This window comes from Macaca fascicularis, chromosome 20 (assembly GCF_037993035.2).
Source record: "Macaca fascicularis isolate 582-1 chromosome 20, T2T-MFA8v1.1".
In the NCBI taxonomy this organism is placed as follows: domain Eukaryota; kingdom Metazoa; phylum Chordata; class Mammalia; order Primates; family Cercopithecidae; genus Macaca; species Macaca fascicularis.
Genome location: NC_088394.1, coordinates 42,281,326 through 42,307,034, shown reverse-complemented (window position 1 = coordinate 42,307,034; position 25,709 = coordinate 42,281,326). Strand labels below are relative to the sequence as shown.

The window sequence follows — 25,709 nt, the reverse complement described above, 5'->3', positions numbered from 1 at the left end:
TGCAGTGAGCTATGATCACATCATTACACTCCAGCCTGGGCAATCAAGCGAGACCTTAAGCAACTTGTACAATTGTGCCCTGAGACTCTGGAGCATACAACAGCAGTGGAGGGGTGCCCAGCCTATTTGCATTATTTTTTATTGTTGTATTGAATTTTTTTTTTCCTGAACATTTTCAATCTGCAGCTGGTTGAATCTGTGGATGCGGAACCTGCAGACAAGGATGACAAGTGTATTTAGACAGAGAAATCTACAGTTCAGAGAAGGGGCCAAGCTGAACACACTGCTTTAAGAGGCACAGACATACATGTGGTGGTTAAAACTGAGAGAGGTTTGGCATGGTGGCTCACACCTGCAATCCCACTACTTTGGGAGGCTGAGGCGGGTGGATCACTTGAGGTCAGGAGTTTGATACCAGCCAGGCCAACATGATAAAACCCCATCTCAGCCAAAAATACAAAACATTACCCAGGCATGCTGGCGTGAGTCTGCAGTCCCAGCTACTCAGGAGGTTGAGGTAGAAGAATCATTTGAACCTGAGAGAAGGAGGTTGCAGTGAGCCAAGATCACACCACTGAACTCCAGCCTGGGCAACAGAGCAAGGCTCTGATTCAAAAAACAACAGCAGCAACAACAAAACAAAACAGTGAGAGAGAGAGAATGCTCACCAGTGAGAACACAGAAAGTGGAAAGGGCGTAGGCTGGGTTGGGAACCCTGGGACATGCTACGCTGCCAAGGAGAAGGTGGAGGCAGAAGAATGCATGAAAGGGCTCAAGCGTGGCTGGCCAGGCAGGAGGGGCGGGGAGAGTGGTGGGAAGGCCAGTGAGTGGTTCTAATAAAAAGGAGGGACCAGCAGGCTGCAGGGCAGAAGAGGGGTAGGAGGGTTGGAGAGACGGCTTGGTGCCCTCTGAAGGTCAGTAAAGGCCAGGAAGGGTGGCCACTCTCAGGACACCTGACCCAGAGGGGAGGGCAGAAGAAGAGGGGAGACAGGAGTGCCGAGGGATGGGGACTTGGGCATGGGGTGCAGGCTGAGGGAGCAGCGGTGTGGCAGAAGAGAACAGGATAAAGGGAAAAAGAGGAGATGGTCAAAGGCACCACCCTGGGGGGCTGGGGCTGATGGATCTGGAATCGATATGAAGGGGCATCCTCTAACAGAAGGAGGGAAATGTCCTTTTCTGAACCCATGGGAAGGGAAGATGGTCAATTCAGAAGTGGTTCTAGGCTGGAGCAAACACTCCTGAGGCCTCAGTGGGTTCAGGGGTGAGGAGCTCTGGAGGATGGAGAGTGTGGGGGAGGTGAGGGATCTTCTCAGAAGAATCGGAGAGGGAGCGGACCACAGACAACTAATACGGCTGCCAAGCCGCAGACGAGCTATGGGGTAGGGCTATGCAGTGTGGCCACAGGCTACAGGCTTTCCACCTCGGTCGCCTGCAGCTCCTTTAGGACAATGGATGACAGGGCTGGTCTAGGCTCAGGATGTTGCTGGGCAGTTTTGGCAGAAGAACAAAGATATAATCCCTTGAAGATGCTGAAGGTGTGACCTAGCATGAATGAACTCACCTCTCCACTCCCTCCCATCTCCTTCACCCCCCAAATCTAGGAAGGACGGAAGGATGTGAAGACAGAAAAAGGCTTGTGGACTTGGAGATATCTATAGAGATCAGGGAATGCAGATGTCAATGGATTGGCAAGCAGGGGTCATGGAGCTGGACGAACTGTCCCCTGAGATACCGGAGCATACAGCAGCAGCTGAGGAGCAGCCACGTGTGAGGATGCTAAGGTGTGGCCAACAGTGCAGGGCTGAAATGCAGCAGAGGTGAATGTCACTGTGGATGAGGTCCAGCGACTACATAGGCTAGGCCATCTGTCATGTGGACAGAGAAGTGATCAGGATGACAGTGGGACTGGGGAGAGAGAGGAAGATGTAGGGCTATGATAAGAGTCTTAGTGGAAAGGTTCCATTGAAACCCCACCTGCAGAGAGGGGCAGTGATGCTTACAAAGCAGAATTAATGACTGGGGAGAAAATCAATGAGGCTGCCCAATGTATGATATGGGGGGACCAGGAGAGCAAGGTGAGGAGGTGCCGAAGAAAGGCAATCCCTGGGGGTGCGCATGCTTTCAAATCTCTGCCACTAGATTCTAAGTAACTTCAGGGTCTTCATGTCTTTTGTCTCCCTCATACACCTACTATAGTGCCTTTTTCTAAAGAAGAATTCAAGCATTTGATAAATAAGCAAACATATTTTCCAGTTTTGTTTCTAATGGAAGCAAATACATTAGCTTACAAATTTTGACTAATTGGGGGAAAATAGTCTAACTGAATTAGAAGGAAGTCTTTAATTAATAGTATCTATTTAAAGAAGCAAGGTCTTATTGTCCTCAAATGTCCACAAGAACATTTACTAATCAGATAATTTACAAAACGTTCTTGAAGTACTGTTTTAATAAACAGAACAAAATATTTCCATTTAGCACCCTATTTATGTATATAAAAATGTGTACTTCAAAATAGCTGAATCCACTGTCTTAGCAGGTAAACATCTTGAGATCCCCCCTTGTAATATTATTTATACAGTTAATTTCCATGGAAATCCCGCTTTTCTTGGGTTGTGAAATGCATGTGTCCAAATTAGCACACATTAGAAAGTCATGGCTCCAAATTAATGAAGTGGATTTGGACTACACCACACTGAATGATTCCCATGTGTGCAAGCAAGCAAGTTCAAGGTAAGCCAAAGGAGATTGTGGACTCTCTGCTCCTACATCGTGAGGAGGTTCAGATCAGACCTTTCTAGTCCAACCTTGAGCTCAAATATTCTCTCAGTCACTAAAAGGGCAGCCGTGTCTGCTTATCTTTTTCTAGTTTCAATAAAAACTTACTTGGTTTCATTAGAAAGAAGCCAAGAAAATCACTGTCTCCTGAGTCTGTGTTTAAGATCTTTGAAGGTGCAGCAATAGGCTTTTCAAAACATACCTATACAAATAAATATTTCCACTGGACACATAATTGACATTCTAGTTCATGAATTACATCTAAACTTAAAAGAGACTTTTAACTGGAACTTACCTACTGAAGACGAAATCCTATTCTCTCCATTATGATAGCAGATGAGGCCTCAAGAACAAGGCCAAAACATTGTCATTGCATTGATCTGCAAACGGTCAATATGCTATGTGAATAGAGCTATCAGGGAGACAGAATGCATTTTTGCTACCTAAATCTATAGCTACAGGTCAAGCTCTTATTCTGGTAACAGTTCCATTAGGAGTAATGATGTGAAAAGAGGTATTGCATTAATGTACTGAGTTTTCTACTATGGTAATAGTGGGTCATTAAGAATCATAGTCGAACCATTTGCATTCATCTTTAGTATGCAGTATGCTCTAAAAGGAAATTTCTCTCCTTTCCTATTTTAATACATGAAGAAGAAGCAAGTTCTAAATTTAAAAGAGTTCAGATAATCTGAAAAAGTGGAATAAGATCAACAATTAAACTAAATAAAAGAGTTAAAGCATCTCTTCTGCTTAATACAATTTGAGTGTCAAGGCACAGGTAGTATGTGAAGTCACCAGAGAAATGACAAATATTCAGTCTGATCTGTACATGAATAATGACTTTTCCAATATGCCAGCATCCATTTGAACACTGACCTTTAATTGAATATAAATAATGAATCAGCTGCTGGTGGCTGGGCAGACCCTTCCTTCAGAATGCTGCTCCTCATGTAATCATCATCAAGTGAACGCAGCAGCACGTGGCGTGTCTGACATGCTGAATGCGCCACTCTATGAATAGGGCAGACTGACCATGTTCCCCAAACAGCGATCTATCCACACTGTCGTTTTCCTGAGGGACTTTTAATTTGGGTTTTTCTGACTGGCTGTGCAGGGAAAAGCAGAATATGGCATGGACTTTGAAAGGAAGTCGCTGTGTCTAGCAGACACTTTAAGAAGCGGGGGTAGGTTGGAATAGCTTTCACGTTGCTGTGAAATCTTTTAAGAACTCTGACTGGCAGTCACAGCACAGCTTCAGATTTGATGACTCAGTTTTAACTTGTCAAATCAAGGTTTACATCATGGAAGGAAATCAAGGTTTAGAGCTGGCAGAACTGAAAACCAGGTCTTCATTAGATCTGCCAAACTCCTAGAGCTCACAAGGGGCAAGGGACAATAGTCTCTGCAGTCAGGTCCCAGGGGACAAGCAGAGGGACCCAACTGGGGACCAATTGCAGCCAGAGATGTACAGAGGGAGAGGGAGTCGTGGAGGCAGCCCGCCCACATGTCTGAGTGAGGGGACCACAACCGGGGTCCCTCCCACTCTCTTTCCTCTTACTGTCTTAGAGCTATCATTTGAGACTCCCCATCTGCTGGGCAGTTTAGACACATCTCATTTAATCTCTCAGCAGCCAGTGGGGGTAGGTACTGTGCTCCTAAATTACCAATGACAAAATTCAAGTATGGCAGCTTAAATAACTGGCTTCAGACTGCACAGCTAACAGGAGTTATTTTCCACATAAATAACTTAGGTTTACAGTTGTATTTGTGCACACAGTGATTGTCAATGAAAAATGGTTGAATTGTAAACATAAGCAAATTCATGGCTAAGTGAATTCTCCCATGTTAAACTTGAGAATGCTGGGTATTACTTTCAACCTCACAAAACAGACTTGAATATAAACAGACTAAATGTCCTCCGATTAAAAGGCAGAGTAGCAAGTTGGGGAAAGAAGCAAGATCCAACTATATCTTCAAGAGACCCATCTCAGATACAATAACACTCATAGGCTTGAAATAAAGGGATGGAGAAAAAATCTACCTAGCAAACAGAAAGCTAATAAAGTGGGTTGCTAATCAAATGTCAGTCAAAACAGACTTCAAACCAACAAAGAACAAAAAAGACAAAGAAGGACATTACATAATGAAAAAAACCTATCCTTAATATATATGAACCCAACACAGGAGCACCCACATTCATAAACCAAGATCTTACAGCCTTACAAAGAGACTTAGATAATCACACAAAAATAGTGGGAAACTTCAATACCCCATTGACAATATTAGATCATCAAGGCAGAAAGCTAACAAAGATATTTGGCACCTTAACACTTACCTAATGGTCCTAATAGACTCCTGGAGAACTATCCACCCCAAAACAACAGAATATACCTTCTTCTCATCTGCACATGGCACATAATCAAAAATTAAACAGACATCCAGCCATAAAACAATCCTTAGCAAATTTTTAAAAACCAAAAGCTTACCACACACACTCTGAAAACATAGTGCAATAAAAACAGAAATGAGTACTAAGAAAATCTCTAACTACCATACCATTACATGGAAATGAACCTGCTCCTGATTGACTTTAGGGTAAAGAATAAAATTAAGGAATAAATCTAGAAAATCTTTGAAAATAATGGGAAATAATTTGAAAGAATAAATAAGATTAATAGACTGCCAGCTGGACCAATGAAAAAATCCAAGATTCAAAAGAGAAGATCTAAATAAACATGATAAGAAATGACAAAGGTGACATTACCACCTACCCCACAGAAATACAAAAATCCTGAGATTTAAAACACACACACACACACACACACACACACACACACACACACACACACACAACCTTTATGCAAACACAAACTAGAAAACATAGAAGAATTTGATAAGTTTCCTGGAAACCTACAACCTCCCAAGATTTAACTAGGAAAAAATTGAATTCCTTCACAGACTTATAATGAGTTCTCATATTGATCAGTAATAAAAAGCTTACCAACTAGAAAAAGCCCAGAACCACATGAACTGACAACCAAATTTTACCAGGTGTATAAAGAAGATCTAGTAAGATTCCTACTAAAACTATTTCAAAAAATTGAGTAGGAGTGTTGGATCCCTAGCTCTGGGGGAAATTCAAGCAGGACACTCAAGCAGACCTGTGAAGAGGTCCAGGTGGAAAGGAACACAGACCTCCTGCCAATAGCCATGTAACTGAGTCATCTTACAAGGGGATCCTCCAACCCCAGTCAAGCCTTTCAATGACATCACCCTTGAGTAATACCTGATTTAAAACTCATGAGAGATCTCAAGCCATAATTCTACAGCCAAGTTGATCTCAAATTTCTGACCCATGGCAATCATGATAGATAATAAAATTATTCAAGTGAGTTATTGAATTTTAGGGAAATTTGTTATATAACATTAGATAACTGTTATAACTCCACCTTCATTACTTAATCACCCACCAAATACCCACCTCCAAATGCCATCACACTGGGTGTTAGGTTTCAACCTTTTGGGGGAAAGGCATAAACATTCATCCTATAGTATAATAAAATCATGTCAATGTAAAATCATTAAGAGAAAGGAGATTTTATGTTTTTTGTGATTCACATGTTGACTTAACAAAATATGTCAAGTAAAAGTGTATAGAAACACTACAAGTTAAGAGGAATATAACACTTTATAAAATAAGTATGCCATTTAATAAGACTGTCATATTTCTCTCTAAATTGCCTTCACATATTTTCACTTATCCCATTTTTCTTAAAAATTATGTTAATTATTTAGTGTGATTGTTTTAATGGGTGTTCAGAACCAATGTATTATATTATATTTTGATTTATAGAAACAAAAGTCTCAGGATGATGAGTTTAGGATAAATGCTCAGCTAATAAGCTTCTATTGCCAAGTGTAAACTAAGGAATGGTGTCCCCTCACCCTTTTTTCAGTCTTCTTCTGGTTTCAGTTGCTTCTCACCATCACTGTGTGTCATCATGAGTACTGGCATTATCATCGTCTTCCCTAACAAATATTGTTCTGATTTTTCTGTATGAACAAACTTGCATAAAGCACAAATGACTCTTTAAACGTACAAGTAACCTCTTTAACCTTTGGTTGACTCCTTTTCTTATTAATAATATTGACAGTACGCTTCTTAAAATGAAATAATTTTCCTCATTTATCTTTCACTTTTTGATGAGGTGGAGCAATTCAACTAACAATTGAAACTATTTATCCATAATGATAATGAGATGCCCAGAAATGTATCTTTAAGGTATTTATCATAGAACAACAGGAATGTCAAAATACCATCTGTTAGTGAATCATTGTTCTTTAAAAGATGAGTGATGGCTGTGTAGCCTTTTGGGGAATACTCTTTAATACTGGTTACAGATAGCTCTTTGTAATTTGAAAAACATAAAATGATAATAAATTAACAGGTAGAATTCTAAAATATATTACATAGAGAAAGAAGGAGAATTAAATGAAGCAATGTCTCACATATTCAGTATTTTGAGGAAACTCATACAAGGGAATTTTCTAGGATAAATATATTTTTTGAAGTAATCAAATTTAAAGAATTGTAACTGTTGGTTTTTCTTTGCTTCTTAAACATTATAAATTAAATCATGTCAGAAGTATACCATATTCTGACATAAAATAGTTCCGTCTCTACCGAAGGTCAGTCTCCTGACAGTGTGACTATTTAATATAGATAAAGATTTGTGATCGCTGCTTCCAATTTGCCGTGAAAGAGAAATTTCCAGTACTATTGGAATTCAGCGTAGAGAGTCACCATGCTCTGAATGATGGTCTGAAGGCAGGGATGCTGGAGCATAAGGTAGAATTTTGCTATAACATTGGATGTATTAAAATATGTATCTTTTGGTTTATATTTATTACATAAGCAATTCTAGCAACCAGATTTCTTATCTTCCCTTCTGTTAACTCAGAGATGTCCCCTGACTACTCTTTTGTTCTTGGTAGTTTTCTGAGCTGTTTAATCTTTCAGACATCCAGCTTGTGTCTGAATATATGTGTGTGTGTGTGACGCATGCACATGTCACAGGGTGAGTTGTTGTGTGTGCATATGTGTATGTGTAGATGGTTGAAAGGCACCAATGACAGCCTGTCTGGGTGCAAGCAGGCCAAGCCCCATTCCTCAAGATGGAGGAGGAGCTGTTGCCCCCTGCAGGGACTCCCCAGCAGGCCACGGGGGGAAGCCCCACGACCCAGACAGCAGGTGGAGAGCAGCAGCCGGCCAGAGACGAACTACAGCGAGAAACTGTGCGGAGCTCCAGCCGCTGAACTTCCTGCAGCAGGAGAGCCTGGGCACCCCGCCCCTGATGATCTCACTGCACACAGCCTAGGGCTCCACCCGCTGAGGAATCCGGAACCTTATCCTACCAGCTCGCCTAGCGACCAGGCCAAGAGCATGGTCTCTGAGGAGCCCGCGCAGGAAGGCAAGGTGACGCCCACAGAGAAGGATGCCGAGTCTGTAGAAGCAGAGACTTCAGGGGGACCTGCGCTGGGCCCCGCCGGCGGTCCCAGTGCCCAGCACCGCAGGAGCTGGAGACGGCGCTGAGCACCACCAGGTGACGCCCCGTGGGCTCCTGCAGGCAGGTGGCAGGGTGGCTGTGCCGGGATCCTGGAGCGGCTCCTGGCCACACGCAGGCAGCCCCGGGGCCATCAGGCACCGCGGTGCCTGCCGCCCTCGCTCAGCCCTGAGCACATCTGACCTGGCCGAGCCAGCTGCCCCCATTGAACCCGCGCCCGGCGCTGCGGCTCTCCGCAGGGGCCCCTGCTGACCCCGCGGGCTCTGGCTCCGGGTTCCTGTCCCAGCCTGCGCCACCTCCAGCGCCCCTGACTCCCCAGCGGCTCCTCCCCACTCCTAGCCTTGGCTGCCCCCAGCGCGGAACCGACCCCTTCCCCTGCCTCCAGCGTCGCGGGTCGCGCCTCTTTGCAGCCTCTTTGGCGTCTGCGCCTCAGCGCTGGGGCCAGGGCCCCTCTTGAGCTCGCCGCCAAGCTTGCCAAGCCAGCCAAGCCCTCTTCTGCCTCAGCCCTCCTGGCAGCGTCTTCCTCGCCTGCTGGTCGGCATCGCGCCACAGCCAATGTCTCCTGTAGCTGTCTCCTTGGCGAAGCGCTGCAAGGGCCAGCGCCGAACCTATCTCTGCGGAAGACCCGGGCACAGAAACTGCCCTGGTGCTGGGCAAGCGCTTCCTCCCCAAGTCCCCGGCCTGGGCAACCTGGAGGAGCCCAGGGAATAGCGCTCAGGACCCGGAAGCTGGACAGCCCGCCAGCCCGCCACTGGCCACTAGGCGCCCTGGGCCTGACCACAGCCCCCACCACCTCCGCCGGTTGGCAAGGAAGGTCCCCTTTCAGCTCGCAGTTCCTCAGCGGAGAGGAGGACCCTCCACAGACCCGCACCCTGTCTCCAGTGCGGCGCCCACCACTATCACAGATGGAGCTCAAGGTTACTGCCAGGCCATCAGGCCGGGCAGGGCCCGCTGCTGTGGGGGGAGTCCAGGACACGGCTGGACTTAAGAGAGGAGTGGGACCGGGCTTCGTGCCGGTGCTGTCCCCTGCCCTGTCGCGCCGCCGGTGCTCTGCAGATCCAGAGGGCACCCACACTGGGGAGAAGCCATTCAGTGGGCCATCTGTGTCAGGCCTGCATCACTAAGGGCAACCTCCAGGTACACTTGGTACATGTGGAATAACGACTCCCACATCCTCCCCCAAGGCGAGCTGCCTCGGTGGAACAATCCAAGGCTCTGCTAGGGGGTGATGGCCTGAAGTTCTCTGAAACATTCCCGAAGGATCTGGCAGCCCAAAGAATGAATGGCGACCCCAATATTTGGAACCAGGATGCTGCTGGCTCCGAGGAGCTTGCAGTAAAGAAGAATGAGATTTTCATCATTCAGGACACAGGCTTTTCCCACATCCCAGGAAGTTTTGGCTGCTGCACCGCCCCTCTGGGTACCCTGGGACGCAAAAAAGCTCAAAATTGTCCTCCCATTGTCAGCCTGGACAAATCACCTGAGCAGCCTGCACAGCAGGCAACCTCCATTTGCCAGCTCACCCAGGAGAACAAGGAGATGGTCTAAACTAGCTGAACACATGGGACTCAGGTCCTTCCACAGTGAATCTGACTGTTCCTGAGAACTCTGCAACCTTTTAAGTTAAAAAAAAAAAAAAAGTGATTGGAAAATGGCCTCAGGAACACAAAGAGCCCAGGCAATCCTCACTCTTCCCTAGAGGGTCTCACTGTGTTGGCCAGCCTGGACTCGAACTCCTGGCCTTAAGTGATCCACCACTTTGGCCTTTCAATTGCTGGGATTACAGGCAAGAACCACCCACACCTGGCCTTTGGAGGGACTCTTGCTTTGTGTGTTCGGGCTGGTCTTCCTATGTAATCAGTAAGATGTTCCTGCAGTTTAGTTTGGGATCTTTCTGCACAAATTCAGTGGATCCTGTGATTTTTTTCATGTAATAAATTGTATTACAAACAAATTTGCAATGAATAAGCTAGACAATTAATTCAGTTAGTAACCTAAGGCCTGGAAAATTTCATTACTTCATCCACACATGTTTATAAGGAGATGATTGAAGAAGTAGTCAAAATATGCAGATTCCTAATCATCCCCAAGAAGAAGGGAGCCACTGAAAGGCAACCTGGGAGGGTGTGTGGGGTTGTTCTGAGGTTGTGAAAGCCACTGAAATTCACACACGAGGGGATAGAAAAAGGCAATCCACATATTTTGAGTACCTACATGTGGCGGGTATAACTTGGTCTTTGTTAAGATGATCCACCACCTTTGGAGTCGCACAGAACTGGGTTGAATGCCGGTTCCATCGCTCATTACTATACGATAGTGAATGTGTTTTTAACTTCTCTGAGCCTCAGTTTTCTCATCTACAAAAGATGGGATTGTTATGAGGCTTACATATGTTACATGTGTATAAATTTAGACACAATGCCTGTAATTTTGTAAGTGTCCAATATATGGAGGGAGGAGTATTCTATTTCCCTCATTTAATTTTTTGAGCAAGTTTATAAAATTTGTGTTATTCATATTTTTTAGATTAACCAAGGATGAGAAAGATTACATAAATTGCCATAGTCACAAAGCAGTCGCTAGTACATTTACTTAGTAATTGCTAATTAAAAGGAGCAATGACCAGGCGCGGTGGCTCACGCCTTTAATCCCAGCACTTTGAGAGGCCAAAGCGGGTGGATCACCTGACGTCAGGAGTTCGAGAGCAGCCTGACAAACATGGAGAAATCCTGTCTGTACTAAAAATACAAAATTAGTCGGGCATGGTGGCGCATGCCTGTAACCCCAGCTACTCAGGAGGCTGAGACAGGGGAATCATTTGAACCCAGGAGGTGGAGGTTGTGGTGAGCCGAGATGGTGCCACTGCACTCCAACTTGGGCAACAAGAGTGAGACTCTGTCAAAAAAACAAAAAAAACAAACAAACAAACAAACAAAAAACCACAGTAGCAATGATAATGAATTTTAAAATATTGTGTTACGTGGTGGTTTTCTTTTCTTTTCTTTTTTTGTTTGAGATGGTATCTCACTGTTGCCCAGGCTGGAGTGCAGTGGTGCAATCTGGGCTCACTGCAACCTCCGCCTCCTGGGTTCAAGAGATTCTCCTGCCTCAGCTCCCAAGTAGCTGGAACTACAGGCATGTGCCACCACATCCAGCTAATTTTTTGTATTTTTAGGAGGGACAGAGTTCACCGTGTTAGTCAGGATGGTCTCGATATTCTGACCTCATGATCTGGCCTCCTTGGCTTCCCAAAGTGCTGGGATTACAGGCATGAGCCACCGCATCTGGCCTGGTTCTCTTTTATATAAGCGTCTTCATTTGCTGAAACCATAGATTCTAAGTTGCTCTATCAAAGTGATAATTAGAAAAATGTGATGTACTTAGTGCATAAATTTTAGGAAATTTCCCCTATTACTCTTGTTTGATTGAATATGTGTGTTATTTTCCAAAAGTGTAAATTGAATATATATGTGTTGAATCTATATATATATTGAAAATATAAGTGGACATCACAGAGTAGACTAAGTTCATGGCAATGCTTTTTCTGAAAGCACCTGGGTCTCTCTAGTTTCTAAAAACCTCACAGGCCACAGGGGAAAGGGCGTTCTTTGGATGCCAGATAAGGCACGAAGCAGATTTGGTTACAATAATTTTAGCGTAATTCATTGTAAAGTGATGATCTCTAGGAACTCCCTCACAGTGGAGCAACCTGAAAGCTCCCAGCAGCCAGCAATGAATGAAAGGTGGGGGCGGGGCTGCCAGCAGGGCGGGGCCTGGTGAGCCAGGGACCTAGGCTCCCACATCACAATGGGGGCGCGGGCGCGTGGAGGGGACTCTGGGTCTGATTGGTTCCTGGGAACCAGGAGGGAGCTCTGGCGGTTGGCAGGGCAACCTTGTTCAGTTGGTGGGAAGCAGTGGAAGTAGAAGGAGCTCCCTGTGTGCTCTCTTCTCCGCAATCACAGCTATCAGGCTTCTTGCATCTAGACCCATTCTAAATAAACCAAGCAGGTTCCCAAGGGACCCTTGCAGGCAAGTCGGCTCAGGGGAGGCGGCAGAGGCGGGTGCGGGCTGCTAGTGGGGTGCAGCCCCATAGCCAGGGGCTGGCCCTGCCAGCGTGCCGTTGTTGAGAAGCGGTGGAAGTGCTGAGCTCTGCAGACTTGGAAGCAAGGGAAGGCCCAAGCTGCTGGAGAGGAGCGGGGCTACCCCATGGGGAACACGCTGAGCTGTTGCTTGGGCACCAACCCCAGCCCCAGGCAGGGTCTATCGAGGGGGTCTGCGGAGCTGTACTGTGGCTCTGACATCTATGAGGCGGTGGCAAGCAGAGGTGCAGGCCAAGGCAGAGAGGAGCGGAGGCATAGCAGATGGAATATGCTGTTCCCCAATGCCAGCCCCAAGCGGGGCCAGCACAGGGGGTCTGAGGAGTTGTCCTGCAGCGCTGAAATCTATGAGGCATCGTCAAGCAGAGGTGCAGGCCAAGGCAGAGAGGAGCGGAGGCGCCACAGATGGAACATGCTGCTCCCCAATGCCAGTCCCAAGCAAAGCCAGCCCGGGGTGCAGTGGACGGAACCGCCCTGCAGCTGTAACATCACGGAGGCGGAGGTGGCAGTGGCACCACACCCCCCTGCTGTGGAGCCTGCCCAGTCTGATTTCGGAGCCCAAGAGGGCCATGACCTGCAGCACGTCGGCGACCAGGAGATGCCCAAAGGTAAGGAGGCGACTGATACTGTTTGCCCTCAGGCGCGCCTCTGGCTGCCGCTGACCCAGGGTCCCCACTAGAGGCATCCACAGCCTTGGGCTCCTGCCTTCTGCCTCTAGCCAGCTTTCCTAGGCCCAGAGACCAGGCTGGCCTTGCTTCTTGCCTGCCCACCCTCTCCCTCATTCTTTTTCCCTGCAGCATCTAGCGGTTTCTCTCCTCCTCCCTGCCCCAGTGCCCAGTTCTGGCCCCTTTCTCATCCCCCCAGGCTGGCGGAAAACTAAGTTTTCAAAATAGAAAATGTATGCTACAGATTTCATTTCTGTAGAGGAAGTGTCTGACAGCTCTTCTCTTTAAACTTTGGTACTTGTGAATGTTGTTCCTTGTTTGGTGGTGTAAGGTAAGCCACTCAGTGGTTTTATACACTAGGTGATAGATGGGTAGTGTTGGATGAGAGTCCAAAACAGACTATATCATTCCTTAGGATTTACAGCACATTTCCATGTATGTCTCATTTCACCCTGTCTCTACGAAAAAAAACATGGTCAAAAATTAGCCAGATGTGGTAACTTGCACCAATAGTCTCAGCTGCAAGAGGATCTCTTGAGCCCAGGAGTGTGAGGCTTCAGTAAGCTCTGCTGGCTCCATCGCACCATTGCACCACGCCAGCCCGGGCAACAGAGTGAGACCCTGTCTCTTTAAAAAAGTATTTTTTGCCCAAAATAGCTCTTTGTTTTAACATATTTGACATATCAAGCCGGTGTCTGACAGTAATTGACCACAGCATCACTTGCTGCTTGAGACTTTCCCTGAAATGTGCTGGTAATAGCAGCATAGAGGAGGGTGGGTATATTTGATAAGAAGAAGGAGGAGGGCATGTGTATAATTCATCTACAAGTTGCATCAGTTTATTTAGGTGCAAATTTTAAAAAAGAAGCCCCAGACACAGCCCGGTTTTATTCCACATATGTGGAGAACTTCTGTGATTTTTTGCATTCTCCAGTAGAACTGTGACATTGTGGCATTTATTTTCTTCACATTTATTACTAAAACTTTTCTCAAGATTGTTAAAAGTGATTAAAATGGATGTGTAGCTTTAAAAATTATCTTTTCTACTCACTTAAATTATTACATTTTTCCTTCTTCCTCTACAGATTTTGCTTCTGACCATCCAAGGGAAAGCACACTCTTCCTGAGAAAATATCAAATGAGTGGTAAGACAATATTGCTTCTTCCTCCAAGCAAAAAACTACAAACTTTCTGTTTTGTGTATTACAGAAAGTATTTAGAGGAACTCAGATAGCAGTTAAAATGTTTTAATATTTAATATATTTACTCATCTTATTTTAATAGGTGACATAATTTCCTTTACTTGTCACTGTTCATGGAAACTTGCAGACTTTGTGTTTATACCTTTGGCAACATTTTTATCAATGCAATTAATGGGCCACATGATTTAGTGTAGTAGTTATGGATATATGCCTTTTTCTTCATAGGTCTTTGCCCTTTTTCCCTTGTTCCAAAGAGTACATTTTGATGATGAGTGATAGGATTTAGGGCACAGCTTGGATTTCACTTGAACAAATCAAAAGAATTTGTTGTTCTAGATTGAATCTGTGCTGTTGGCCTCCTTTTTGCACAATGCTCTAAGCACATGAGCCTATCACATCCATGTTCATGCTACTCAGAACTTTTTCACTCGAATGTAATGGAAATGTAAACATGGCCTGTGCTGTTTTCCAGGTTAGCCTTAGTGTGTGAAAGTAGTGTAAAGTTTCCACATCCTGCTTGTTTTAGGAAGAGAATTAGAACTGTAGGATTTTTCTGTACTCCTCCTTATATTTGTAACATTCTGCTAAATCTTACTTTATTTTCAAAAATGGCATACACCATGTTTTTCAGTTAATTTCAACAGTAGGAATAGAAGAAGTGGGGGTTCTATAATAACATCTGAAGGAGTGCCGCACAATACAAAATGGGTTTCTCCCCTGCATTTTTATAGTTTGTGTGGACTTTGCCTGTCTTGAGCTGGTAACTTCCGGTTAGGATTGTTGTATTTCTCAGTTTCTTCCAGAGCCATGGGCTTCTCACACATGGAGTGTATGGAAGTGGAAGAAAACCCACCCCATGTCCCCGTCTCTTCAGCAGTGGGAAATGTGTGTCCGTGAGACCAGCTTAACTTCAAAGGAGGAGGCGTTGTAGGGAACAAAGCGTGGCCCAATTCCCCCTTGCAGCTTTTATTCTTCGGACCTGTGTTAGAACAAAATGGTTTTGTGCGCTGAGGATGCGGTGTTCAATTAGGTTGGCACACTCATTTTAACATTTGAGTTTAAGATAGGCTACTTTTCAGTTGTGTAAAGACCCATTTATTTTTTCAGTAACATATTAATAGATGAGCGATAAGTCATTTGGGGTGCTTGCAGGGATTCTAGTGCATCTGGAGATTGGCTCCTGGCCAGAAACTGGTTCTCAGAGCTGTCAGCTATTAGATCCTGGTAAGGAAAGTAAACTATGTGTAAATGTAGAATCAGAAAACACTACTACTTAGGGGTTCAGATGTACAATAGGTACATTTTTTATTAGCTGAATTTCTCATCTGTCCTGTATTTTGGCATTTCTATGAAGGAATACTTGAGACTGGATAATTTATAAAGAAAAGAGGCTTTATTGGCTCACAGTCCTACAGGCTGTACAGAAAGTGTGGTGCTAGCATCTGCTTCTGGCAAGGGCCTCAAGAAGCTAATAATCACTGTGGAAGGTGAAGAAGTCATTTTTCACACAGTGAGAGAAGAAGCAAGAGAGAGTGAGAGGTGCTGCATGCTTTTAAATAAGCAGATCAGGCCTGGTGCAGTGGCTCACGCCTGTAACCCCAGTATTTGGGAGGCTGAGGCAGGCAGATCAATTGAGGCTGGAGTCTGAGACCAGCCTGGGCCAACGTAGTGAGACCCTGTCTCTACAGAAAATTTAAAAATTAGCCAGGTGTGGTGGTGCATGCCTGAAGCCCCTCCTATTCTTGAGGCTAAGGTGAGAAGATTACTTGAGCCCAGGAAGTCAAGGTAGCAGTGAACCATAATCATGCCACTGTACCCCAGCCTGGGCATCAGAGTGAGACGCTGTCTCAGAACAACAACAACAACAACAAAAACCCAAGAAGATTATGCATGAACTCAGAGCAGGAACTCACTCATCACCAAGGGGATGGCGCTAAGCCATTCATGAAGGATCTGCCCCCATGGTCCAAACACTTCCCCACCTCCAACACTGGAGACTACATTTCAACATGAGATTTGCAGGGCACATATGTTCCCTAATTGGTTTTGCCTTTCCTTGTGTACATGGTGATTCTTTCAGTTTTATGTAATAGAATATCTGTTAGGTCAAAAATAAAACTATGTTTTTAGATTTTACTTTATGAGATTAATCATGCCAGATTATTTATACATTTTGTTGGTAAGAATTTTTTAAAGTGGAATTTTGTCGCATTTTTCTATAGTGATAATCAGATGATTAGCAACTACGTTTATTCTATAGTATTTACACCAGAATTGATTTATTTTTTCATTCTTAGTGCAAGAAAAGAGGACCTCTCGCCTATATCATGTAAGTAAGCTTTTGAAAAGTGAAGAAATCAATTGTTTGAATTAAAAGTCTGTCAAGATTCCTTAAAAATTTAACAGGGAGCCAGTGCTGTTAGCATGATCCTTTTTTGGTGGATTTTCTAAATCTCTTCTATTTTCCTATGCATCAGATTTATACAGGAAAGTCTTTGGTTTATTGTGCCCATTTTTAAGGGTGTCTGACATTTAAGTTACATAATTTGGTTGTGATATAAAGATCTGCCTTAAATATTTAATCTTTTGGCTGGATGCGGTGGCTCATGCCTATAATCCCAGCACTTTGTCAGGCCAAGGCTGGTGGATCACGAGGTCAGGAGTTCAAGACCAGTCTGGCCAAGATGGTGAAACCCTGCCTCTACTAAAAATATAAAAATTAGCCAGGTGTGGTGGTGCTCGCCTGTAATCCCAGCTACTTAGGAGGTTGAGGCAAAAGGATTGCTTGAACCCAGGATATGGAGGTTTCAGTGAGCTGAGATCATGCCACTGCACTCCAGCCTGGGTGACAGAGTGAAACTCCGTCTCAAAAAAAAAAAAAAAAGAAAATTAATCTTTTTAAATCAAATCAAATAAAAAATAGCTGAGTCCATTTTCTTCAACACTTTCTGCTGACTTCTTGTCATAGCAGGTGAAGGCGTAACTTCCTCACTCCACTGTAACCTTATTTACCTCCCTGTTTCTTTCTCCCACCTCTAACACATTTTTTATTAAATAATTAATTGGTATTTACATGATTATGACTAAGCACATATTATTCACTGCTGAGTCATAGAGTATTCTGACTGTGCCTCATCTTTGTACATGCTTCATTCTTTCTCTTAAATTCAAGCACTTCTGCACTTCCCCCAGATAACCCCCTTTTTCCTAGCCCGTGACAGCTCATAAAGCCAAATGCGACCATTAGACCCCAACTGGCCTCCTTGTTTTCACATCCTTCATTATTTTGTGTGTGGAATTAATTTTCCGACTATGTTCCTTTGCCTTTTTTTTTTTTTTTAACAGTTCTTCTTTCCCCAAGTGTTGTGACATTTGTTACATGCCTATCAAAAAATAATATTTTACCTACTAAAGCATATGTTCCATGTTTTTTCTTGAAGTGACTTTCCTTGGCCTCTGGTTATCCTCCTCCAGGATAGTCTATGTTTCCCTAGGCTGTCCTGGGCCTGCTTGCCCAGGAGCCCTCTTCAAACTCTTCTGCCACTCATGTTGGATCCCTGAGTCCTAGACTGTGCCTTGCCCTCTGTCTTGTGTTACTTTCCAGTGATGCTGGAGCACAGTTTCCGAGGAAAGGCTCATGGACACACATATATAGAATTCTAGCCTCTCTCAAAACCCCTCCTTTGTTATAGAGTATAAAATTCTAGAGTGAAAACTAAATTTCATGGCTCAGAAGACAATTTTCTATTGTCTTTTCATTATACTGTTCTTGAAAATGTTACCATTGTGTGGTACATCATACGTAACCAATTTTTACATTTCTCAAGCTTTTTTGGACCTTCTCTATCCCTGGGATTCTGAAATTGTATAATAAAGCCTGGAGGGGACATTTTATTGTGGCCACTAAGTGTGCAGACTATCTCTTTTAGATAATTTTCCTACTTTCTCTGTTTTATTATTATTATTATTTTAGCATTCTTATGATTCAGATGTTGGGCCTCCTAGACCAGTATTTCTGTATTGATCTTTAATTTCTTCCCCTCCTATTTTCCAATTTGTCTTTTGTTCTGCTTCTTAGAGATTCTTTGACTTTCTTCACTAACTGTTCTATTGATTTTTTTTAACTCCTTAAGGACATTTTAAGATTTTTAAAAATAATTTTGCTCCTGAATTTTTACTGGTCCCAGGAATTCATTTCTCCTATTGTTTTGATCTGTCATTGGGGGTTTCCCTCAAATGCGTGGTGGTCTTTGGCTTTCTCTAATTGGAAGCAGGACCTTTGTTCCCCGAGGGGTCTCACTGTGGGGATTTGGAAGTCGAGCCAGCTTTTCATTTGGGGGACATCAGTGTATTATGTGAGGGTATGATGTTTCAGTTTTCTTCCAAAAACGGTCTCCCAATTTTCTGCCTTGGCAGTGCAAGCCTGGCTGCTGGCTTTCCAGAATCAGGTTTGGGAAGGAAGGTGCAGTTTAACTTTGTGTGCAATTTGTTCCTATTTCCCAGGTTTTAGTCCTGGGAATAAAAGCTCTGAGCTCAGATACCCTCAGGTATAATATATCCAGATAATACACATCCAAATTCCTTTTGAGAGGAGAGGTGGACTTGGGTCTCTAGGCACAGATTTACAGTTGACCTTGCTGGCTTCTGTTGTATGTTTCACCCTACCTTCCCAGGTACCATGTGCCTCTGAGTTTGGAGCCTGGGTTGTGTTCTTTAAAACAAACAATATTGCTTGTTTCTGTTCAAGTCACTCCCTGTCAGCTCCAAAGTTGTGCTTCCATGTCAGTTGCCACTCCTCTGTCTGCTTTTCACCTTGCAGCATTGACTCAGAATCATCTGCCGTCAATCCTGTCTCCTGTTCCTGTGTATAATGTTTATTTTATGACTAATGCTAATGAGATTTCAGAAAGAAGCGAAAATAAATTTCTGGTCAATACATCGTATTTAATCCAAATTTAGAACCTATATGTAAGTGTAAATCTAAGTTTAAATTTGACATAATTATTACATTAATTCAGACAATTTCTATTTTTACCTACAATAAGCATATTACACTTTTCCACTCAGGCCTTATGTAAGAATTCTATCCAAACTCCATACATGCCATGTGGTCCCATTGCTGTGCAACATAAATGGAGCTGTTCTGTTAGTGCACAAAGTGTTAGAAATTTTTAAGTTAGTTAAAAGTCATTAATTATTTAAAAACTATCTGAAATATGTCTTGTAAAAAAGTGGGGAGAAAAAAGTGATCCTGAGAGTCACCATGTTGGTGGCTCATACCTGTAATCCCAGCACTTTGGGGGACCACTTGAGGCCAGGAGTTTGAGAGCAGCCTGGCCAATATGGTGAAACCCCATCTGTACTAAAAATACAAAAATTAGCCTGGCATGGTGGCACATGCCTATAATCCCAGCTACATGGGAGGCCGAGGGAGGAGAATTGCTTGAACATGTGAGGCAGAGGTTGCAGTGAGCTGAGATCAGGCCACTGCACTCCAGCCTGGGAAACAGAGCAAGACTTCCTCTCAAAAAAATCCACAATCCAAGATGCATTCATTATAAGAAATGTTAAATAGAAGAAAATGAGGACAGATATCACCTAAAGCTATACCAATTAGTCTGTGTTTTGATGTATTATTTTCCTGTTCTTTTTATTCTCATAAATGGATTTTTTCTCAGAATCGAGTTTTGTTATCATGTAATATTATGCTGTTAATATTACCCCTAATAGTAGTGACCTTAAGGGATACCTTCTTTCACTTTGAATAGAAGTATCTGAATGAGTCAATTTTCATTTTTCATGCTATATTTGTTTTTTGAGACAGTCAAAGTATATTCATTGACCCACATACACTGTTAATGTAAAGTATACACATTAATAGAGTAGCTTAAGAGACATAAGAGTTTAGCTAGAGTTAAAACATTTCTACCTTGAAGAAGAATTTGGTCCTTCAAATAGTAATATTGTTCAAAAACATCTGGAATTTTTGTTAAGAAATAAGTGAATTTACAGTAAAAAGCATCTGAAACAAGCAAAATGGTGTTAGACTGTATGGATATTTCTGATTACTGGCTATAGGCAGTTTTCAAATGCTGTGTACTTTTATAAACAACCACTAGATCTTCTCCCTACCCTGTCTTTCACATACCTGTGGGAGACCCTGAAGGAAGAGGGTGATAACATGATGCAGACAAGCATATCCCAAGAAGGCTCATCTGAGTTTTTTTTTTTTTTAAGTTAAAATAATAGGTATTTTGTGGTTTTAAATAATGCTGTTGATCTTTTCAACTATTTGGTGCCAGGGATTTGGTTACTGGCATTATTATTAAGAAAGAGTTTTATTTTTTAATTTTTTTACTTTTTAGATGGAGTCTTGCTCTGTTGCCCAGGCTGGAGCGCAGTGGCATGATCTAGGCTCACTGCTACCCTGCCTCCCGGGTTCAAGCAATTCTCTGCCTCAACCTCCTGCGTAGCTGGGATTGCAGGCACGCCAACCACCATGCCTGGCTCATTTTTGTATCTTTAGTAGAGACGGGGTTTCACCATCTTGGCCAGGCTAGTTTTGAACTCCTGACCTCGTGGTCCACACGCCTCAGTCTCCCAAAGTCCTGGGATTACAGGAGTGAGCCATCGTGCCTGGCCAAGAAATGCGTTTTCCTAACATAGATGAGGCAGTTTCCATATTGACTATTGCACTCTTGACAAATGAATAGATACTTTTAAAGTGTTTTAGAGATAGTTTATTTTCTAGAAGGCTCAAAAGATTCATTGTCATCTCTCTGATAGCACTGCAGATAAATTTTCATTGATTTGTAACTGTAGGAAGATTTACCTTCCAAATTGTAACTGATTTAAATAATTTGCCAAGCACTTATTGAACTCCTTAATTTCTCCCACATCCTGTGCTCAGCAGCTGCAGGTAGGAGAGGAAGGGCTCTCCCTCCCCTGGAGAGGCTTACTTTCTCACCAGGGGGATACTCTGCAGACAATTGCTATCAAGTAACACACGGTGCATTAGACCAACGAGTACACAAAATGGGAAATATTTTGTGGTGTGGCTGCTGGCAGAGGGATCCCAGAAGGCAGAGGAGGTGAAACCTGCTGGGACAAGGGGGAAAGAAATTGGCATTCTGGGCAGAGAGCAGCATGAGTGAGGCAGGACAGTGCCATGATGTGTGTCAAATAACTTACAGACTAAAATCAATCAACTTTTGAAATGAATGCAAAGTATTCTCGGAAGTTCTCATTTGAGTAATATAACAGCAGTCTTATGTAAACATGAAGTGAAAGTTAAATTCCCAAAGCTGTTTCCATCATCTGATTTTTAGGTGTGAGAGCATCTTAAAGCAGTACTTTTTCTATCTTCCGCCAAGGAAACAGGCCCAGAGAAATCTATGGCCACTGACTTGTTTGGTCACTAGCCGCCCTGGGACACAGAGTCTCTGACTCTAAAACGCTGATTCCATCACACTGTCTCTTGAATGAGTGACTTAGGATTAGTAATTTAGTGAATGTAGTATGAGGTCTTTATTTACTGCAATAAAAATGCCCCGTGCCAGTATTATTTAATGTACAACATTTCATTGTAGTTAATGAATAAAAGAAATAGAAAATAGCTGCTTTTAACTGCATAATAAAAAAAAAAAAAGCAGGAAATCTTATTTTAAACTTTTCCCATTATTTGTAAGGGGAATTCATAATAGAGGCTTTCCAGGTTTGATGATTGGTATCATAGCAAGGGCAGAATTTCATAACCCAGTCCTCAAACATCATCTGCAGAAGTTACGCACCTCCAGTGAGTTTCCCATAGAGCTGCTCATGATACCACACTCAGGCAGGTCACGGGGTATAAGAAATACCTTAATGTTTTATTGTTTGACATTTTTACTAAGGTAGAAAGCCCACACTGTTGTAAGTTCAGCCTGCTGCAAACATTTTCCTCTATCTTCCTTCTCCTTCAGATACCTCCATGGCATCTTGATAGAAAATACAGCTCATGTTCCACCATATTGCTAGATAACAGCACAGTCAGCAAACCTGATCTTAGACACACACTGGAAAGGTGAGTACAATGAGGTTTTCGAGGGCTGAGTGACAAACCCTCATATGCTAAAAGCATCCCGGCCATCCTCTATCATTTCAGCCATTTGGTTGCCCTTTTCAGCAAGCAGTTTAAGAAACTGATTTCAATGATATATGGATTTCCAGGACCTAAATATGAATTTTCTGTTTCTCTTTTAATCTTAGAAACTGTGATTAGAATAATCTTAGAAATAATAAATAATAATCTTCTAAATAATAATAATAATCTTCTAAATAATAATCTTAGAAACTATGGTAGAAGAGAAAGCCAGTTACCAAATAAACAACCCCAGAAAAACCATAGCTATTCATTTGATGCATTTATGTTATGACAGTGTTGAACGCAATGGGAAGGAGAGGTGCCTTTTATTGGATGTTTCTGGGAAAAATTATTAGTTCTTTATGGGCTACAGGCCTAAGACCATGGGTGCTACTTTGGAAACTACTCTTGGAAGACGGAACAGCTTGTCCTCCAGTGGTGCACAGTGTATCTGCATTTAACTGTTCCCATCATGCATGAGCACTTCATAGGCCACAATCAGACATGTCTTTTCAAAGCACCCTCGAAGGATGGGTTCGAGTTTATTTAAAAAGCCACAACAAAGCCCAGTTCCATTGGATGTGTCCAGGGAACATTATTAACGTCTCCTTAGATTATGAGTTTTGATTTTCGGGAAAACAGTTTGAGAGGTACTCCCTCAGAATATTAATGTCCTTATCCCTAGTAACTTTCCAGTCTATAACCATGACTAGTGTACAAGCTTAATTTTGTTTCCATTTTACTTGCTTTTTACGCTAATTTGTCAGCAACTTCTACTTTAATTATAAATGGTAAATTTATGCTCATAATAATATTACTTCCCTCTCTCATATATAACAACTATTGAGATCAAATTGTGTTTCAGCAGGAACTGGACTCCACCAATGTTTAAAGCCCTGAGCTTTGGCCTCTATGGAGTCATCACTTAATGTTTGTATTCAGCCTTAAGTAAAAACCCACTCTGTTTTGGCTAGAGTCCCTGGTTTCTTCTGATTTCAAAAGATTCTGATGTTTCAGTATGCCATTCAAAAGGAGTTTTAAGCTTCACCTTGCTCAAACAAGTAGAGGTTCTGCTTTTCCTTCCAGCACACCCTAATTCCTGCAAGTGTTTTTAAAATAGAATTTTCTTTTCTTTTTTAGAGACAGGGTTTTACTGTGTTGACCAGGCTGGTTTCAAACTCCTGGGCTCAAGCAATCCACCTAACTCAGCCTCCCAAAGTGCTATGGTTACAGGCATGAGCTACCACACCTGGCCTAGAAGTCTATTTTTGAAATACAGTTAGTTTTAATTTGCTCTCAAATTTTAGAAGGGATCATTTGGTATATTTACTTTTGATGAAATAATGGTTTACTGAGCAAATTAATATAGTAAATTGGCTTTTTGGAAAGATTTTGAAAAATGTTTTTCATGGTTACTAGTCCATTGTTCTCAAAGCGATGATTGGGCCATATTAGAATCATGTATAGCTGTTTCTTTAAAATATATGTCTGCAAACACATGCGTCTTCCCAGTTCCACATTCCCTCCATCTCTGGGCACTCCCAAGCCTTTTAGAAAAATGCTTAAGTATGTGAGGCATCATTATATGAATAAAAGCATCCCAGATGATTCTGACCTTAACCCTAACTCAGTCATTCCCAAACTTTGTTGCACATTGGAATCACCTGGGGAACTTTACCAACAACCCTGATGCCCGAATCATGTCCAATGCCAACTAAATCACAATATCTCCAGCTGGTGGTGAGGCTGTTTTTAAAGCTCCTTGGGTGATCCAGTGGGCAGCAAACATGGGGGCCACTACTTCCTTTGCATGGAGGAGTGATGGTTCTAACATATAAATTACACGTTTTCCCTGTCATTTGCTCTTCTTTCTACCCATAGAGCCTTTCTTCTGTGTGAGTCATTTCTATGTATGTGTGCATATGCTTAAATTGAAACCATACCATAGGATTTTGTGAACACCTGCAGTTCACAAAAGCACTATGTGGGGACCTTGGGCAAATTAGTTTGAAGTCTTGGTTCTCTTATTTGCAAAATGGGTGGTTCATGGAGTGTCAGGTAAGGTTCAGTGGTCTTTTCAGCATGTAACTTCCAATTCTGTGATTTTAAAATCAATTTGGAGATGAAACTGTTTGAGGCACTATAGAAATATCCATCTTAGATGCTAATAATGTTGTAAGGCCTACTTTTTACAACTCAAATTTGCCTTCTCAAATTATTCTGAGCCTCATTTTAAATGCTGAGGGCAAATGGAAGCACAGAACTTATCCAGGAGAAGCCCCTGTTTGCTGACACACAACATTGAGGATGACTTAGGACCACAGTAACATACATCTGAAGAGTTGTATTTGTTCACTAATATTTTGTTTAAACTAATGTGGAAATATTTGTCATGAATATTGTACGATGCGGTGTTACACTGTGTGTTTAGTGCCACTTATTTCAGGATAGTTACAAGTGTCATTGATTTTTGTGTGCATTATGTTTACTAATAAATTTCCTGCTAATAATTATGTATAGGTGATTTTAAATTACTTTAATTGGTATAAAGCACACTGATGATGTGCTTTTAGGGAAATAATGACAAATGGGTGAGTAGGTGGTGGTGAACTAAATCAGTTGAAATGTAGGGCCTAGCCACTTAAAAAGCAAAACATTACTGTATGGCCTAAATATAAGCATATGTACACATGGATGTAAGTGACTTGCACAAGATTACAGGTTCTATGGGTAGAAGATCAAATGACAGGGAAAATATGTAATTATGTATACACACTAACCATCAGCAGAAACGTCTTCTGACAGCACATTGCCTAGCAGTTTGGTTATCCTATTTTCGCTATAAATCCAGGGAGCTAAAACAAAAGAAACGGGCTCATATAGTACTGCTTTGAATGAGAGGATTTCAGGGCCACTGAGAAGATTCCTTCCTCCACGTTTTAAAAACATATCTTCAGGCCAAACAAGTGATAAAGTCAGTAGTTAAAAATATTTTTTTTTCCCTCCACAGTGTGACTTTGGCAATATATTACAACATAAAGCACAGGTGAGCTCTTTGAAAACCTGCCTTGTTACTCCGGCTCATCACTTTGTATAATATGACACACACTGTTAGGTGTTAACTGTAGACATAAGCTGTAGAGTGCATATTTCACAGTGTGAAAGTGAGTCATCTGTGGGCTGGTCTGTAAGACGCTGTTCACTCTGAAATTTTCGAGGGTCCCACAGTGTATTTGCTTATGTCCTGTTTGCAATTTATTGTAAAGAAGCAATAAAAAGAT

General features: G+C 42.7%; 2 protein-coding genes across 2 annotated transcripts; both read left to right on the top strand.

Moving 5' to 3' along the window:
* The first annotated feature begins 7,953 nt into the window (after positions 1 to 7,953).
* On the top strand, positions 7,954 to 8,938 carry LOC123570486 (putative uncharacterized protein MGC34800). Its single transcript, XM_045381817.3, is given in 6 exon segments — positions 7,954 to 8,073; positions 8,289 to 8,392; positions 8,394 to 8,459; positions 8,461 to 8,530; positions 8,532 to 8,747; positions 8,749 to 8,938. Coding segments are annotated over 6 exon segments (627 nt in total). The 3' UTR covers positions 8,800 to 8,938.
* Positions 8,939 to 12,241: 3,303 nt separating this feature from the next.
* Positions 12,242 to 25,478, top strand: LOC102126538 (cyclin-Y-like protein 1). Its single transcript, XM_065536890.2, has 5 exons — positions 12,242 to 13,047; positions 14,190 to 14,249; positions 16,604 to 16,635; positions 22,268 to 22,368; positions 25,439 to 25,478. The coding sequence occupies exons 1-5, from the start codon at positions 12,549 to 12,551 to the stop codon at positions 25,476 to 25,478; spliced, it is 732 nt and encodes a 243-aa protein (XP_065392962.1). The 5' UTR covers positions 12,242 to 12,548.
* Positions 25,479 to 25,709: the final 231 nt, after the last annotated feature.

Coding starts and splice junctions, on each gene's coding strand:
- LOC102126538 (XM_065536890.2), top strand. CDS start 12,549: ATGGGGAACACGCTGAGCTGTTGCTTGGGCACCAACCCCAGCCCCAGG. Junction 14,250..16,603: donor GAGAAAATATCAAATGAGTG/GTAAGACAATAT, acceptor TTTCATTCTTAG/TGCAAGAAAAGAGGACCTCT. Junction 16,636..22,267: donor GGACCTCTCGCCTATATCAT/GTAAGTAAGCTT, acceptor CTTCTCCTTCAG/ATACCTCCATGGCATCTTGA.